General features: G+C 42.3%; 1 protein-coding gene and 1 pseudogene across 3 annotated transcripts in view; both read left to right on the plus strand.

Moving 5' to 3' along the window:
• Nucleotides 1–841: 841 nt before the first annotated feature.
• LOC308422037 (large ribosomal subunit protein eL24-like) lies at nt 842–1323 on the plus strand (annotated as a pseudogene). The gene has a single exon. The product of its transcript is annotated as a large ribosomal subunit protein eL24-like (transcript).
• Nucleotides 1324–5402: 4079 nt separating this feature from the next.
• AOAH (acyloxyacyl hydrolase) overlaps nt 5403–17792 on the plus strand; it is a gene marked incomplete at both ends in the record, with an annotated part of 215226 nt that continues 202836 nt past the window's right edge. For both annotated transcript variants that reach the window (XM_080918374.1, XM_080918375.1), the window contains one exon: nt 5403–5526. In XM_080918374.1, the coding sequence (XP_080774500.1) occupies nt 5403–5526 (124 nt within the window). The remainder of the gene's footprint in view (nt 5527–17792) is intronic.

Here is a 17792-nt window from a genome sequence, read left to right on the forward strand (position 1 = left end):
AGACAGATCTTCATTTTCCTAGAGGCTGCATGGCACAGATCTCTTGACCATCACTACTCTGGCCAATGAGTTCAAGGACCCCATACAACTTCAGGGTTTTATGTCATCCACCCGAGACACAAAGCATTTGTTAGCTTCCTGTTCATCCTTAATTTCCAGCTTTCTGTGGGAACATATCGTCAGCAAGTGTGTAGCTGATTTGTAGGTTCATTTTTAATGTAGATGCAAACCTCGTCATCTGTCTAACGCAGCAAGGTGACATCACAGGTCCGTCGGACAGACTCCTGTTAGCGCTGTCTTTTTGCCACTTTGCCTCCCGTTGCCATATCCCGTTCGTCCCGCCAGTGGCCCAACAGCACAAGTGTGCCCTCCGCCCTTGCTCTCCTCCTTCCATCCCACCCCAGCTCCTTTCCTTAAACTAATACCCAGAAGATGAAAAAGCATCTACTTACATCCTACATCCTAGCTTTTGAGATCCTCTGTCACTGAAGCTGAAGGCCCTCCCCACCACACCCTGCCTTTTGGCTCTGCCAAAGGCCATCAAGCCCCCAACCTCTGCTGGTTCCATCCATCTGTCTCCCAGTGCTGGGGTTGTAGGGGAGCATAATTATATACAACTTTCATATATGGGCAGGGGATTTGAACTCGGAACCTCTTGCTTTCACAGTAACAGCTCTTACCCAATGAACCACGTCCCCAGGTCCCTCCGATGTATGCGTTTCTGAAAAATTGATCAAAAGCATCATAAAATTCCATTCTTAAAACTTCAAACGAAAACACCATTCTAAAGTTCTAAACTGCTCTTCGCCATCTTTCCACTGGCAGGCCGAAGTCTATCACCATGAAGGTCGATCTGGGCGGTTTTAGCGGCTACAAGATCTACCTGGGACATGGGCAGCGCTACGCCAGGACCAACGGGAAGGTTTTCCAGTTTCTTAATGCCAAATGCGAGTCTGCATTCAGTTTCAAAAGGAATCCTCGGCAGATAAACTGGACTGTCCTCTACAGAAGGAAACACAAGAAAGGACTGTCGGAAGAAATTCAAAAGAAAAGCACCCGCCGTGCAGTCACATTCCAGCGAACCATTACTGGGGCATCTCTTGCTGATATAAAGGCCGAGAGGAATCAGAAACCAGAAGTTAGGAAAGCTCAGCGAGAGCAGGCTATCAGGCTATCAGGGCTGCCAACGAAGCCAAAAAAGCTAAGCAGGCATCAAAGAAGACAGCAATGGCTGCTGCCAAGGCCCCCACAAAGGCAGCATCTAAACAAAAGGTTATGAAACCCGTGAAGGTCTCCGTTCCCAGAGTTGGTGGGAAAGGCTAATTTGGAAGATCGGAGTTTAAAATAAAGATCTGTCTTTAACTCTAAAACATAAAATAAAATAAAATTCTAAACTAAAACTCCATTCTAAAGCTCTAAATTAAAACTCCACTCTAAACCTCTAGAAGCTCAGTGTGAATTCTGGGTGAGTGATAGGTCAGAGGGCGGGACAGAAGTATCCGAGCACAAATCCTATTGGCTAGGTTTCAGGGCCCCGAGTTTACTGCTACATTCACCAGGTGTGGAGGAGACCTGGATCATTCCTGGTAACTGGCTCCTCACTGGTGTGCCTAATAGGAGTGGGGTTCCCTATTCCCCACATTTTTCTACCAGTAAGAGTACCCATAGTTGACACCCCATGAACTTGTCAATAAGTACTCCCCTTTTTAAAGTATGAGGGTCACGACCACTTACAAAATACATATTTTCTGGGCTTTTCTGAATGCCTATTAAACATCGTGGTTTTTGATCCTGTAATTTTAAAACGAGCTTCTGAAATGACCTGAGTCAGTGTGTAAAAAAATATTAAAATTCAGTATGTCACTCCAGAAAGGCAATGCCGATTCATTGCCGGCTCTACATTTTTTAAAGAATGAATTTTTAATTGCTGCATAGCAATTGCATGTACTTGTGAGGTTGAGACACTTCAGTGTGTGTATGCAGCCGGTGATGACCACATCCTGGTAACTGGTACATATATCACCTCAGATCTTTGTCATTCTTTGTTGGTAGCTTTACATTAAACTAGCATTAAATTTGGGGTTTTAAAATCCACTCTCTTAATCCTCACGATCTTGCTATAGTATTGGCGCGAAAAGCAGCCCTTTGTGGTTAAATACAAGGCTGGAAAGATGGCTTTGTTCGAGCATTTGTTGCCCCAGCAGAAGACCCAGGTTTGGTTCCCAGCACCCACATGGGGTGGAGAACCATCTGAAACTCCAGGGGATGCAACACCCTCTTCTGGGCTATATGTAGTGCACATACATCTATTCAGACACACACTCATACATAAAATATGAATAAACAAACATTTATAGTTAAATAAATAGATGGTTTCAGGGTGCATCATTGTTAAGGGGGAAAACCCTGACAGTGGGTTGAGTTTCTCCATCTGACCTCTGGAGCTCTTTTAGAAAGCTTCCTTGTCAGGGTTAATTTACCAGCTTCCAAGTAGAACAGGCATGGTATAGAATGGGGCTCAGATAGGGTGTCTGGGTCTAACCAGTCAGCTAGGACACGTCTGGAGCCAGACCAAGGAGAGAGCCATAGAATCCCAGGCACGGAGCTCCTGGTAGCAGCAGCAGTTTCCACCATGTCCTTCCTCATCTACATCTTTCTCACTTTTCTTGATGAAGATGTTGGTATGAATGAGAGGTAGAGGCAACTGCAGATCAGACAGAATTCCTGATTCATGCACAACAAGCCTGAACCACAATTGTGATTTTTCAGGATCTCAGTTCACCAGCCTCCCCCTGCAGAAAGGCTGTGGTTTGCCTCTGAGCAGAGAGACAAAGCACAACAAGGAAGAAACCTCATGAATTCTCAGGAGTGACTGACAGCAGCGCTCCTCTGGGGGTAATCACTCGGGGGCTCCTCATTTCTTACAAACTTCGGGTGGCCCCAAGACTATTCACCAGTTTGACCAGAGGTATGAGTCATTTGTATTCAGTACCTGATGAACAAATGGAGTCCTCGTAGGAAATGTAACTAGCCTTATGAGAGCCCTGACTTTTGTGACAAGGACCACTGAGGTTTGATTAGCGTGTGCGTGGGGTGGGGGAGCTGCATGTATGTCGCTTCTAGTGTCGGTAACACCGCTTGCCCGTTTCTGTGTTCCTTTGATATTGCCCACTAAGAACTCAGTTGTCATGTGTGAAAAGCCATGTATTGAATGCCTGCTATATAGCAGGTACTACCCTGCCATACTTCTCTGAAGGAAACCATTGCTTTCTAGGAGAGGCATGTCACCCCCTGAGAAGGTAAAAGACATGCTTACTGCTGAAGGGGTAACTAGGAGTCATCTACTGTGTCAATTGTGTCAACTCATAGCAGATGTTTTCAAAGCTTCCAAGCCATGGGATGGTTGCAGGTGGAGCTAATGGGCGACATGTCGATGATGTCCCCTGACCCTGAGGTCTTCCAAGTTAGCATGAAACTGTGCATCGAGGTTAGCCTAGTCTCCGGCCTTGAGGGTGTTCTAAAACTTTTCTGGAACACTTCTTCAGTCTCTGGGTCAGACAGACCTGATAATGCACTCATGAAGATTGACCGGCCCAGAAAAGATGTTTGATAATTTCTGCCTTTTCTGTGTTTTTGTCCTTTTCCCAAACATTGCATGTCGCCCTGCAACTATCATAGAGGTAAATTTCTTAAATTTTAACTTAACTTAAAATTTCTCCATGCTTGCTCCATGCAGTCACATCTCCACTCGGGAAATAGGCAGAGCATTAGTTTTCTCCATGTTTACCTCTTACCTGCCATGGTGCTTTGGGTTCAACATCACCTGAATCCCCATAGTAACCATAATAATCCTATACACTAACACTATCATTACCCGAGGTAACTGAGAAAAATGGAGAAAGAACGTTGGCTCACTCGCCTGAGCCTGTATTTTTTCAGTCACTCCATCATTCCTTCTAAAACTTCCCTCAACCACAAGGCCAAGGGTCAAAAGCACCAGCACTTGGCCAAACAAAGCACCTGCACTCAGGACAAGCCAGCAGCAGCAGGCTGTGCTAATTGACCTGGGGTGAGGGAAGGGAGGAGAGGACATAAAAGGGGTGACAGAGGTGACAGAGAGAGTGTGTGCTGTGGAGATTGAGGATGGGTGTGATGTATTGAATACACATATAAACTTGTAAAAATGTCATTCTATTAAATGAAACGCCTAATAAATTTAACTAATTTGAATAATTCTAAGTCTGCAGTAAGTTTTTCTCAGAGACAAAGCAAGAAGGGACATTCACAGGACTCTTATCTGAGGTACTTTAGCCTCTGAGCTTGTCTGCGTGTCGCATGCAACCTTGGTGCATCCTATTCATAAAATGACAAAACATTCCAATGCATCTTTTATTTTCAAGTTCATTTTGGAAGATTGCTTTTCCAGGGAAGACAGTGCCAAATTCTAAACTTCAAAGCAGAAAAAAAAAAAAAAAAAAAAATCAGTCTCTTAAATGTGATCACATGCCCCTCAGGTGGGGACATAAACACATCTTCAACTTCTCAGGGAAAGCGGTGCAGCCTGCCCAGGCAAGTCAGTATAAGGTAGTTCTCAGGTCTTTTTCTTTTTATTCAACTTAAGATCTAGCCCTGCTGACAGACCACTGTTTTCTGCATACCTAATAGAAGACTTTAAGAAAGCCGGGCCCTGCAAAGAATAGTCTCTGTTTACCCGAGGAAACTCACCACTGACCAGAAGGTTCTCTGACAAAGCGTCCATCCTCACATATACAGCCAGTTAGAAGAAAGCTAAATAAATTTAAAGATAATTCTGTCTGCATTACACTTTATAGTCATGATTATTCTACAACCATAACTTCTTCTCTATGTGGGTGTTGCCAATCTAATTGCTGAAGGGCTGTGTACAGGTGGTGTTATGCTTCCTTTAGGTTTTAGTTTTCATTTAATTTCATGTCACAAGAATGAAAGCGGAAGGGCCTCTCTCTTCCAACCCAACAGTGCTTCGGGCAACCCTCAAGGTTCATGTGGTTTATGGTCACTGACTTCAGTCTGAGGCCGGAAGTGCTGTAGCTGTCAATGTGCAACTTGGGTATTTCGTTTTCCTGAAGTCTTTGCTCAGAGGGACTGCCCACCAAGAACTTCTCCAGCTCTTCCGAGATCCGGACATCTGAGCCTCTCTGCAACGCCTCAGAATAGCCACTGTGTGTGTGTGTGTGTGTGTGTGTGTGTGTGTGTGTGTGTGTGTGTGTGTGTGTGTGTGTGTTTTACTTGCATCGCACTTGCTGCACAGTGTGTTTCTGGCAGTGTGCATGAGGGTGTGGTAACCACAGAGGGGCCAAGCAGGGTTGAAAAGTACAGTGGTTGTGTGGACCAAGTTCCCGGCTCCTGGTACACAGCTCAGAATGAAGGCCCCCTGGAAAGTCTTCAAGACCACCCTGCTGTTTCTTCTGCTCTCTCACTCCTTGGCCTCTGTGCCCTATGAGAACCAGCCAGGCTCCAGCCATTCCCATGGCCAAAGCTGTATAGGTATGTACATTTTAATTTTTTTCTATGTGTTCATAACAGTGAGGTCTGACACTTTACTTGCACAATAATTTCTCAACATCATGATCAGATGTAGTAGCACATACTTGTCTGTATTCCTAGCACACAAGGAGATGAGGCAGGAAGATCACCAGATCGGAGGTAGTCAGGGCTGTATACTGAGACCCAAAGAAAAAACCCCCTTCTGTGATTTTGAAGGTTTTCTTTTGGATCAGCTCCCTTCATATCTGAACTTCTGAGTTCTTGATACGGTGTAGAGTTCAGACATCTGGACTGGATTGCTGTTCTCCTCCTCCACCTCTGGCTGATCTGGTAGTGCCTCTTACCTAGTCCCGTCCCTACTCTGTGTTCTCCTTAGGTGACAGGGATAATACCATGTACTTCACTGGGGAACTGTGGAAGCTAAGAGCCCGCATGCATGTCTCTGATGTCTGTTCACAGTAAGGGCTCAGCCACTCAGCTTCCTTTACTCTTTTTAGGGAATTTAGCTACAGTGACTTGACAGAAACTCTGAACAGTGGCTGAGATATGGCTTTGTGATTTCTTCTTCATAGGAACATTTTAATTCCACATTCTCTTCGTATTTGCTCTGTGTCCTCTGAGGACAGTGGGGAATAAGGTGAGACCTTCTATACTGGCCAGTTCTATGTCAACTTGGCACAAGCTGAAGTCATCTGAGAGGAGAGAACCTCAGTTAAGAGGTCTTCATCAGACTGCTGAGCCAGCAGGATATTTTCTTAATTCGGGATTCATCGAGGAGACCCTAGTTCATTGTGGGTGGGTCGTTCCTGAACTTGGTGGCCCCGGGTTCTCTAAGAAAGCAGGCTGAGCAAGTCCTGAGAGCAAGTTCATAAACAACTCCCTTCCAGCCTCTCCACCAGCTCCAGCATACTGGTTCCTACCATGTTTGAGTTCCTGAGCTGCCTTCCCTCAGGGATGGACAGTCACCTGGAAGTGTAAAGTGAGATAAACCCTTTTCTACCCAAGTTCATTGATTGTCGTATTTCCTCACAGCAATCGAAACCCTAGCCAGGACAACTTCCATATTCGTATTATTCTGAGGACGTGTAAGCAGTAGAGGGAAGTAGAACCCCATAGACTCAGAACTAAGAAACAATTAGTAAACAGACCCAATATGGAGTCCTGGCCAAACACCACCCTAGAGATAACTGTGATGGCTGAGCACTCACACAGGAACCTGGGCACAAGTTCTGACAGGAGTCCTGTGTGGAGGTAATAACAAGGAGTCTGACTTAGGCAGGTTTTGACAAAACCATGGTCTTACTATGCACACCAGGGAACACATCTCTAGAGCCAAAGCCTTCTTGAAAAACTAAAACTCAAAGAGCCCTGCTCATTGGTTCTTTTGGAACCAGGTCTACGAGCATGAGTGGGCATCTTTACTCAGTCTTTAGTTTCCCAAAATCCCAGCTTACTGCCATTCCATTTTCTCAAAGCAAACCTGCAAGCATATCAAATGAAATCCACCAGGGAAAGTCTCCAGGAATCACTTCCATTTCCAGGGGGCTACAAATGTCCTTTCTGGGTTTAGTCCAGCAATCTACTGTGATCTCCTCAGATCTTCACACCAGTAGAGTGGACACAAGGTTCCTATTTTATTTTCTACCAGATCCCTAGCAAGTCTACAGAGTGTTGGAAGCTGTGTTAAGAGAATTTCAGGAATATGCTCTGTATAGACAGAACAAATGGAAAACAATAACCATTTGTTCTAGCATGGTTTTGTAGGTAAGGAACTTGGGCACAGCCTGGATGGTGATTTTATGTGCCCTGTAGGTAGTAGAGGTCACTGGTTTGATGGATTTGAAAGTAAAATATCTTTACACACAGACACACAGACACACACACACACACACACACACAGACACACAGACACACACACACAGACACACACACACACACACACACACACACACACACACCTGGTCCTTCCTGCTCCCATCTCTACCTGCCCCAGTCCACCCTCAAAATCTACCCTATTTCCCTTTCCCAGGGGAGTCCACAAATCCTTGCTAGATTCCTTCTCTCCATCTAACCCCTCTGAGTCTGCAGATTATAGTTTGAATAGCATTTATTTAACAGCTAAAATCCAATTATAAGTGAATATATGCTATATTTGTCTTTATGGGTCTGTGTTACCTCATTCAAGATGACTTCTATCTAGTTCCATTTATTTGACTGCAAATTTCATGATGTCAGTTGTTTTAAATCACTGAGAAATCTCCATTGTGTAGATTACCCCCTTTTCTTTACTCATTCTTCAGCTGAGAGACAACTAGATTTTTTTCCAGTTTCTGGCTATTATGAATAAAGCAGCAATGACCGTGAATGAGGAAGTATCCTTGTTGTAGATGTAGCATCCTTTGGGTATATGCCCAAAAGTGGTACAGCTGGGTCTTGGGGTAGATTGATTCTGGATTTCCTGAAGAACTGCCATATTTGTGTCTATAGTAGCTGTACAATTTGTATGTGCCCAGCAATAGTGTACAACTATAGTGTCTGTACAAGTGCACACCCCCTGCCCCATATCCTTACCAGCTATCTCTTGTGTTATTGATGTAAAAAGGATCCGTCTTCCAGAATTTTACCACCCAATTTAGAAAACAATCTAGAGATTGGTCCTGTTATGCATTCCACAGCACTTCAAAAATACACATCCTATACTTATATATTTATGATTTATGTAATTTTGGATAAATATAAAATAGTGACTCCTATGTCTTTTTCCAAGGATTTTTAAAATATATTTATATGTCCTCCTTTCCTCTCCTTCCATATTACCCGCCATTCTCCCTCCCTAGTTAAAGCCCCCCAGTTACCTATCTCTCCCTCCATACAGTCTCTGTCCTGGTGTTCCCCACTTCTTGGTCCGTTTTTACTTTTCTAGTTCCAGTGGCTATTCGAGGTTTCCTGTTCACATCCTGGAGCTAAGAGCCACAAATTAGAACTTGCAATGTTTGCCTCTCTGAGCCTGAGTTATTCTTGTCAGTACAATGTATTCCAGTTCCATCTATTTACCTCTAAATTTCATAATTTTTAATGGAGTTTTCTTTTTGAGTTTCATATGCAAGTCACATGTCAAATGTATATCTGGCTAAATTTTTTTCTCTATTCTGTGAGATTCTCTTCACTTTTATTACTGTGTCCCCTCTAGAAAAAAAAATTTGTTTGATGAGTCCCTATTTTTATCTTTTGTACTACTGGGCCGTATCTAACAGATCCATTTTAAGTTGCTTTAGTCCGAGTATCACTCTATTTTCTGCATGTGTATTCCTTTATCATTGTCCCCAGACACTGAATCCTTGAGCAGCCTATGGCAACCAGGGATGCAATGCCTGCAAAGACCGTCAGTGAGAGGCGTCAAATCAAGCCTGAGACAAGCTCAGGGGCTGGGTGCATGGTTGGCAGGTGTGTAGCCCTAGATTTGATTCCTGCTGCTCCAAAACAAATACAGGAATCCAACTGATTTAAGATGAGTATGAAAAGAAGAAAGCTTTCTTAGGATAAGCCGAACAACGAAGCTTAGAATCAAAAGTCAGAGAACTCATGAATCCTACAAGTCAAGACCGGTGTCAGGGAATGGTAAGCTCCAGGCACCTGGTCGTCCTCCCTTCTGAGCTCTGATTCTCTTCTGCAGATGAGCTGTTTTCGGTGCCCTCTGAGCTGTGGTCAGGTCTGTGTGGTGGTACTCCATCTGGATGCCAATCCTAGTTTTATAGGCAAGAATACCTGGGCTGTCATCACACCGCTGAATTAGAGGCAAATGGGAGTAAGGAAAGACCTAGGTGCAGATACAGACCCCAGAGGGGTGGGGTTGTTGCAATGAGCACACACCCCAGAAGGAGTCACCACTACTGAGCAACATCCCATCTCAGGCAAACAGAAGCCTTGAACTGGGGTTCTGAACACTACACCTGCAAACACAGGTCTTGACTTTGTCCTAAATCAGAGCTGGCTGATTTAGAATTCTATGTCATTCACTAGTCATCCCATCTGCCCTCTGGACACTGTGTCACCTTATCAAGGGTTATAGAATCCATAATAAGCCAGGTTCCATTTTTTAAAACATTAATTTCAATACAGGATGACTTACAGGCCAGATAGTCCTGCTTTTTCATTGACACTTAAATTAATTCACTGAGTTTTGAGGGTTTTTAGGTACTGTTTAAATCTGAGGAAGCTAGAAGGGTTTTAAAGCTTCATTTATGCTCTTGTTCATGTCTTGTGATGTCAGAGTCAGGCCATCTTCCCTCCAGCACACCCCACAGAATTCTCAGAAACTTTGGTTGGAATAAGAGACAAAGATGCTTCTGTGGTCTCAAAATAGTATAAGTGGGAAAAGAGTTTCACTAACAGAAACCGGAGAGGTTTAGACAGAGCTGGGAGGGAAGGCTGCAAATTCATGGTCAGAGTTTGACTTTAGTTTGTTTCTCTGTAACTGTGCAGTACTTTGTAAACATGGTTTCTGTGGGTAGCAGAAAGCCCTTCCTTTTGCTGTTCACATTCCCTGTGGATAGCAGGGGTTCCCCTCTTTCCTCCAGTCTCATCAGTGACTTAGTTCTCAGATCACCACAATATTCACAGATCTCAGACTTGGAGTGAGCTCAGTTCTTAGCACTCAGAGCTCCATGATCTGCAGTCAGAGCCTCCGGCTGTAGAGTTCACAGGGCCATCATGCAGCAATCCCATGGTCCTTTCCTGTTCTGCTTCCTGCCTGCAGCTCAAAGGACTTCTAGATCCTCAGAGTTTAGCAGGTCACCCCTAGTTCTGTGGGGGCCCCTCTGCTTGTTCCTCACTCTGGAAATCTTGTATATCCTCCTCTCCTGAGTGCTCTGCATTCCGTTTTAAATTATCATTGGCTTCAGTCCAATCTTTATACAAATGGAAGCTTCCTGATCATTTGAGTTGTTCATATCCTGTCTACTTTCTTTTCTCTGTCTCATCCTGGAGTCAAAAATCTCAAAAAGAAAAAAGAAAAAAAAAAAAAAAACAGATGAACTCAACAGAGAAAAGAAAGTGTCGGCGACCTTGGGGAAAGGTCATAGGGTGAACAGAGCTTTCAGACGATGAAGGCAGCCTGGGAATCTTTAGGGGGAAAGTTAATAATAATTGGGGTTTTTTTTTTTAATGAATGTTCCATGGGAAAGAGGAAGGAACAAAAAGGTTGCAGAGTAGTAAGTGAAATGTGAAATCCCCTGTGGTTATAATATGCCCATTGCTCTCTGTAGACCCTCCTAGACCGACTGAACCCAGAATGGTCCGTTCACAGTTCTCTCACAGGGTTCTCTCTGGATGCTGAGATCACTCAGGGCCTGTGTTCTCTGTCCAGCACTTCACTCACTTTTCTAGCTGTTTCCATGTCGAGGCTCTTAGATGGATGAATCTGGAACTGCTGCTCTGCATATGTGGCACTGGGGACAGCACCTTCCTTCCCAGCAGGATGAAAATCAGGCATGGTAAGGGATCAGGTTACCCATAGTGATACTGCATACTCACTCAGAAAACCAAGAAAGAAATATGCTGAAACTGTTTGAGAAGTCCTAGTTTGAGATTAAACCTATTGCAAAGCAGACACCAAGGAAACTGGATGCTAACAGTGGAGCGTACACATTGTATAAATCTGAGGGGTCTAAAGCAGAGATCCTCTACAAAGAAAGCATTCACAGCAATTTCTGGAAGATGCAGCATTCTTGAGCCTCCAGTGGAAAAAAACTGGACAGTTGTGGTAACAGCTGCCTGAAGAGCTGACTGACGGGTAAAATAGTAGTTTAATAGTTAAGCAAACAGGAGACTTCACAAATCCAGACTCTGCTCTGGAGGAATTGTCAGTCTGGGGAGCTTCCCTATCTCAGTGAGAGGAAGCAAGGAGAGCCACTTAAGACTGAGCCTGGGGAAGCAACTCTTTAAAACGAGAAGGAAGGAAGACGACTGGAAGACAGACGTTTTGCATTGCAGCTGCAAATCTCCCCAAGACACTCAGCAGAAATGGTGGTGAGAAGCTGTTTTTAAAAGACCCCTCCCCCCCCCCCCCAGGGGAGGCAGCCTGCAATTTTAACCTCAGAGCCCATGTGCTGGAAAGAGAGAAGTGTTTCAGAAAGAACGTTGTGATATGAAAACAAACTGACATAGCACAGTATTCTTCAAGGAACATGCACTAAGACATGTTTAAAACAAATAATAAAATGATGAACAGCGTGGCTTTCAATAGATGTGTAACAGATTGTTCTCCACTAAGAAGCTCAAATTTACAAAAGTAGAATTTGTCTCATAGTTTCTGTACATGAAAAATCTGGACATAGTGTAACTGGGTTCTTTGCTCAGGGTTGAAAGGGTTGAAGCCAGAGATGTCAGATGGGTTTTGTCTTAGATACTGTTCTAACACTGTGAAAAGAAACCATGATCATAGCAGCATAGAAAGGAGAGCATTTAATTGGAGAATTGCTTATAGTTTCACAAGGTGAGTCATGACCTTCAAGGCAGGGAACATGATAACAGGCAGGAAGGTATGGAGCAGGGACAGTAGCTGGGAGCTTACATTCTGATCTGTAAACTGAAGACAGATGGAAAGAGAGCTACTGGTTGTGGTGAGGACATTTGAAACTTCAAAGCCCACTACCTGTGATGCAAGTTCTCTTTTTAAAAGAAGAAGAAGAAGAAGAAGAAGAAGAAGAAGAAGAAGAAGCAGAAGAAGAAGAAGAAGAAGAAGAAGAAGCAGAAGAAGAAGAAGAAGAAGAAGAAGAAGAAGAAGAAGAAGAAGAAGAAGAAGAAGAAGAAGAAGAAGAAGAAGAAGAAGAAGAAGAAGAAGGAGAAGAAGAAAAGTCCACCCCTCCTAATCCTTTCTAGCATTTAAATACTTGAGTCTGGATTCTAATTAGGACTTATTTAGGTCCAAACTTTCACTGGCCCTTGACAGTATTTAGCACTCTCATTTGTAAAATCATGGTCCCTGTGCTTAAAAACTACCAGCTATCAATGACTAGAGGTGCTGTTTAGCGTAGACATTGTAGCCTGGCACACATAATAGGGCTCAGTAAATAGAGAACAGTTTCTGTCTGGGTAAGATTTACTAGTGCAACTCTTGTATGCTTTATGGATTTTTTTTTCTTTTCAGTTTTGTAGACTGTGTTGGCTGGTTTTGTGTGTCAGCTTGACACAGCTAAGAGTCATCAGAATGGAAGAAACTTCAGTTAAGGAAATGCCTCCATAAAATCCAGCTGTAAGGCATTTTCTTTATTAGCGAACAGTGGGAAAGTCCACTGTGAAAGGTGCTATCCATGGCCTGGTGGTCCTGGGTTCTATAAGAAAACAAGTTGAGCAAGCGAGGAAAACAAGTCAATAAATGGCACTCTTTTACATCTTCTGCATTAGCTCCTGCCTTCAGGTCCCTGTCCTGATTGAGTTCCTATTCTGACTTCCTTCAATAATGAACAATATGAAAGTATATGCTGATTAAACTCCCTTTTCCCCAATATGCTTTTTGGTTATGATCTTTTGTTGTCACAATAGCAACCCTAACTAAAACAGGGCTTTTTATGTTTAAGCTTTTATAAATAAACTATATTCTGTAAATTTGGAAAGAAAAACAAATTGCTCCAATGCTGTAGTCTTTTGCTGATAAGCTTACTGTATTACAAGTCTAATGTTGTGAAAAAAACTCCTGGACAGAGGCTGTGTCTGCAGAGACTGATTGATTAGAAGTTCAATACTGTGGGAAAATCAGAAAGTTACAGGTCCAGAGGCTAATTACCTTATCTTGGACTAGTTTTTGCAAGAACAAAGTAATCACAGAAAGCCATAGGAAAGAACGAAATTGAAAGTATTTTGCATATCTACCTAGAACAGACATGAAAGACGATAAGAAAGGGTGAATTGAGACGTCTAGACTTGAAAACCAATGATAATTCTCTAGATAGGCTAGGCAGATTTGAATTCACAGAAGAAAAAGTTCTTTAACACAGATAAATGGGAGTTGTCCATAACAAAGCTAAAAGAAAACAAGACTTGAAGTAAAATAACCCAAGTCTCTGGACCAGTGCTATGATGTCTAGTTTCTCAACATCTGTGAAATGGGTGTTCTAAAAGGAGAGGAAAGAGAAGGAGAAAATTTGTAAAGCTGTCTGAGTAAAAGTTAAACGTCAATACTACTTTAAAACTAAGGAAAATATTAACCCACAGACCCAAGACTCTTCATAAACTTCAAGCAGAATAAATACAACGTTAATTCAAATACCTCATAGCCAGTCTCCTCAAACCAACATAGTATGAAGCCCTAGAACACAACAACGGGAACAAACACCATCTCTCAAACAGGAAAGCAGTATAAAGTAATCGTTTGCCCCATTTCAGAGCTGTGTAGGCAGAAGGGAGTTGAAGATGTAAAGTACTGGGAAAGTACCAAAGTTAGTAACACAAAATTCTAAGCCAAATTAAACTACAACTTAAATGGAGATAAAATATAAATACATTTCCTGATGAATAAAACTGAGAAGCAATTAAGTAAGAAGTACTAAAGGGGAGCTGGAAAGATGACTAAGTGGTTGATAACTTACTGCCCTTTCAGAGGACCCAAGTTTGATTTCCAGAACCCACGTTGTGGCTTACAATCATGTAGACACCAGGCACACACACACACACACACACACACACACACACACACACACACACACACAGATACACAGCACAATCATACATGTAGGCAAAACATTCACACAGGTAAAATAAGAATAAATAATGTAAAAAAATAAGTACAATGAAAGCTGAAGAGTTGCTCAGTAAGTAAAGCCCTTGCCACACAAGTGATAGGACCATAATCCAGTTTCTAATATGCATGTGAATGTTGGTCAAGTGTGGTTTCAAATCCTTCTGCTTGGAGGACAAGAAATCCCCAAAACATCATGATTACCTATACTAGCCAAATCCTTGAACTCTAGGTTCATGTGAGTGTAGGACTCGAATTAAGCCATAACTGCTTGGAGACTCCCTTGAATGAGAGGAGAGGTCAAAGATTGATGCAAATGCAAGAGGTTCATTTTCTGGTGCATTTGGGTAAACCCTCAATCAGCCCCTCGGGGCAAGTGACTGGAGGCAACCCTAATGACTATAAAAAGCAGTTTTTATACTTTTTAGGGGTACAGGTTATATCAGCATGGTTACAGTTTAAATGTATTGACTAAGCATATTGACCTTTGATTCTATTAGCTAGCAAGCATATGACATGTATTCAAACTCTATCTGGGACTAGAGGGTCAGGTGACTATCAGTCAGTACAGTCTTTGGTTTTTCAAAAAATTTCCTGCTCCTCCCAAGAACTGTGGGTGGAGAATGCAACTTGGCTTAGCCTTGACCTGAAGTGGGAAGCTGATACTTGGTCTAGTCTTGACCTGAGGCAGTGAGTGTAAGGCTGGTGAAAGCCCCTAGGGTCCTTCATGAGAGCCCCTACCTAAACATGTAGGGTAGAGCACATTCCAAGTAGACACACAAAGTCAGTCTCTAGAATCTATACACACGTGTGTGTGTGTGTGTGTGTGTGTTTGTGTATGTGTGTGTGTGTGTATGAAAATGCTCTCACACACATGCCATATATACATGGACATACATATATGCTATGCACACATGCACACTTACATATATTAAAAGTTTTAAAGAACTAAAAGAAGACTTTTTTAAACAGAAATAAAATATACTCTATGGAAATTTAGAGTCATAGTAAGTGATGGAAAGCATGAATTATGGTATATATAAAAGGAGACAATATATTTATATACACAAATATGTTTTTGAATATGTGCAATAATACTGCTTAAAACAGAAACTGTATTGTCTGGTCTACAACATGAGAGAATTAGCCCAAAAGAGAGGAGAAGAAATGGAACCGTATAAGACCAAAGCTATAAACTTGTGTGCTAATTAAATTGCTATTAGCTTGATATAAATTTTGATAGCTACACATAATAACTCAGGAACCAGAAGCATTCAAGTAAAACTCTAATTTTAAAAAAGTCACTAGGGATAAAATGGATGAAACAATACTAACTACTCTTGTTTCCACACGTAAAAAGAAAAATCAGCAGCAAAGACAGAAGACCAAATAAGAACACACATGAACAACACGGGCAGCTAGAAATCTCACAGAGTGACATTCTCTGTGGGGACTACACATGCCACTTTAAGGTTTTATATATATATATATATTATATATATATATATAATATCAAAACTAGGTTGTTCTTTCTAAAGTAAAATTCAACTAGATTGTGTATACTAAATCCATGCCTAGATTTAAAGGCAAACATAGGTTGAAAATACAAGGATGCAGAAAGATATGACAAAGAAAACAATTACAAGACTTCTTCCTTTGTGTTACAGAATGCACTTTAAACTATAGAACAGTATAAAAACAAAGAAGCATATTTTAAAATAATAAGGGAACCATTAGACCAATAATCAGTAAGCTAATATACATTTCTATTATGTATGTATTGTCCCTGTGTATGTGAATATAATAGAAGCCTTAAAGTATAAGAAATAGTCCCAGAATTGCAAAGAAAATAGTGCAATTCAGAAATGTACCTTAAGATTTGAACAGTTCTTGTGTCTTAATAGATATAATTAAACATACATAAGGAATATGGGTCTGGACAACACATAAGGCCTTGCCAACATCTCAGTGTCTTCTATCTAATGACAACAAAAGAGACAAACTTTAGTACCTTTTGCGTTTGCTCATTTGTTTGTAATCTGGGTTCTAAGAGTCACACTCAGATCAACATGCTTACACAGCAAGCACTTTACCAACTTAGTCATCTCCCCAATTCCATTTTTAATTTTAAACATTTTTCTTAGTTCATTGAGAATTTCCTAAAATACATTTTTATCACTTTTACTCTTCCTGCCTTAATTTTTCTAGATCAAGACCCTCCCCAACCTACCTTTCTGTGCTTCTCTCGTCTCTTTCTTGGAACCCATCAAGACAAATTTATGTTGCCAAAATATCCTTGGATGCATCATCATCTGCTGATCAATGCACCAAGGACTATACTCTGAAAGAAAGCTTAACTTTATTTCTTCTTACAGCTAATAATTGCCAGTACCTCTACAATCAGGAGTAGAATTTCATGTCCGACTACTGTCTCTGTGCTGGGATTTGGTCTTTCTTGTACATATGAAGGACTTATGAATCCTGTTCACAATTGTTGTGAGTTCATGTGTGCTTTTGCCCTCTTATTTCCAGAATACACTTATAGTCATCACCCTCATCCTTCTCTTAGTCTCCTATTATTCCCTTTTCATCAGTGATCCCTAGATCTTAAAAAAGAGGTCCAGTCCATACGTTATAGTCAAGGATGAACATTCTGTAGTCTATTTTCTTCATCCTGGCCTGTGCTTGCTGGTTCTGCTTCCTCTCGTGGGGTGTCCAGACTCCACACTGTTCTGCAAAGATGAAGCATAGTTGGGAACAAGTGGGATCTGCAGGGTCGTGGTCTGGTTATGAGTGTGGTGGTGGGGGTGCTCTGAGGATTTCAGTATGACAGATCTTTTGGACAATGTTCAGTGAAATAGTTTGTGCACATACACTTTATTTGGGGTGAACAAAGGCTATATATGAACCTTGGAGTGTGGGAAGGGGTTTTCAGTGTGAAGGTCAGTCATTGCCCAGAGGTTAAGTACTGAGATGTGCACCAATGTTAGGAAAAAGATAAAGAGAGTAGGGGGATGAAGGTGTAGTAAGGTATAGGGAAAGGAAGATGTCTCTGGGGGACCCATGTTGGGCATCCCTTTCTCCCTGAGGGACCAGCCACATGATGGTATAGTACAGAATAGAGTTTATTCAGAGCATGGGAAGGGGAGTTAAGAGGGTGGTAGAGCAGAGAGAGGAGTAGAAGAGTAGAGGAGGAGTAGAGGACGGCCATGAGCACATGGAGAGAGAGGTGGGAGGAGAATGGAGAGAGGAGGGGCAATGGGCTAAGAGCAAGAGAGAACAAGAGAATGGAGCAAGATAGTGAGGAAGGGGCAAGCAGCCTCTTTTATAGTGCCAGGTAACTGTGGGGCAGAGCATGCCTGGTTATTGGCAGGTGACTGTAAGGTGGAGTTTGGAGAAACCTGACAGTGATAATACAATCAGAAAGTGCTTGGGTACTCCTGTGGCATTCATGCCTTTGTTGCACCAGTGGGCGTGTCCTGTCAGTGCTGTAGGCCACAGAGCTCACAGCTGAGTGAAATCAGTATTGGTG

The sequence above is a fragment of the Micromys minutus genome, assembly GCF_963924665.1.
Source record: "Micromys minutus genome assembly, chromosome: 6".
Classification (NCBI taxonomy): Eukaryota; Metazoa; Chordata; class Mammalia; order Rodentia; family Muridae; genus Micromys; species Micromys minutus.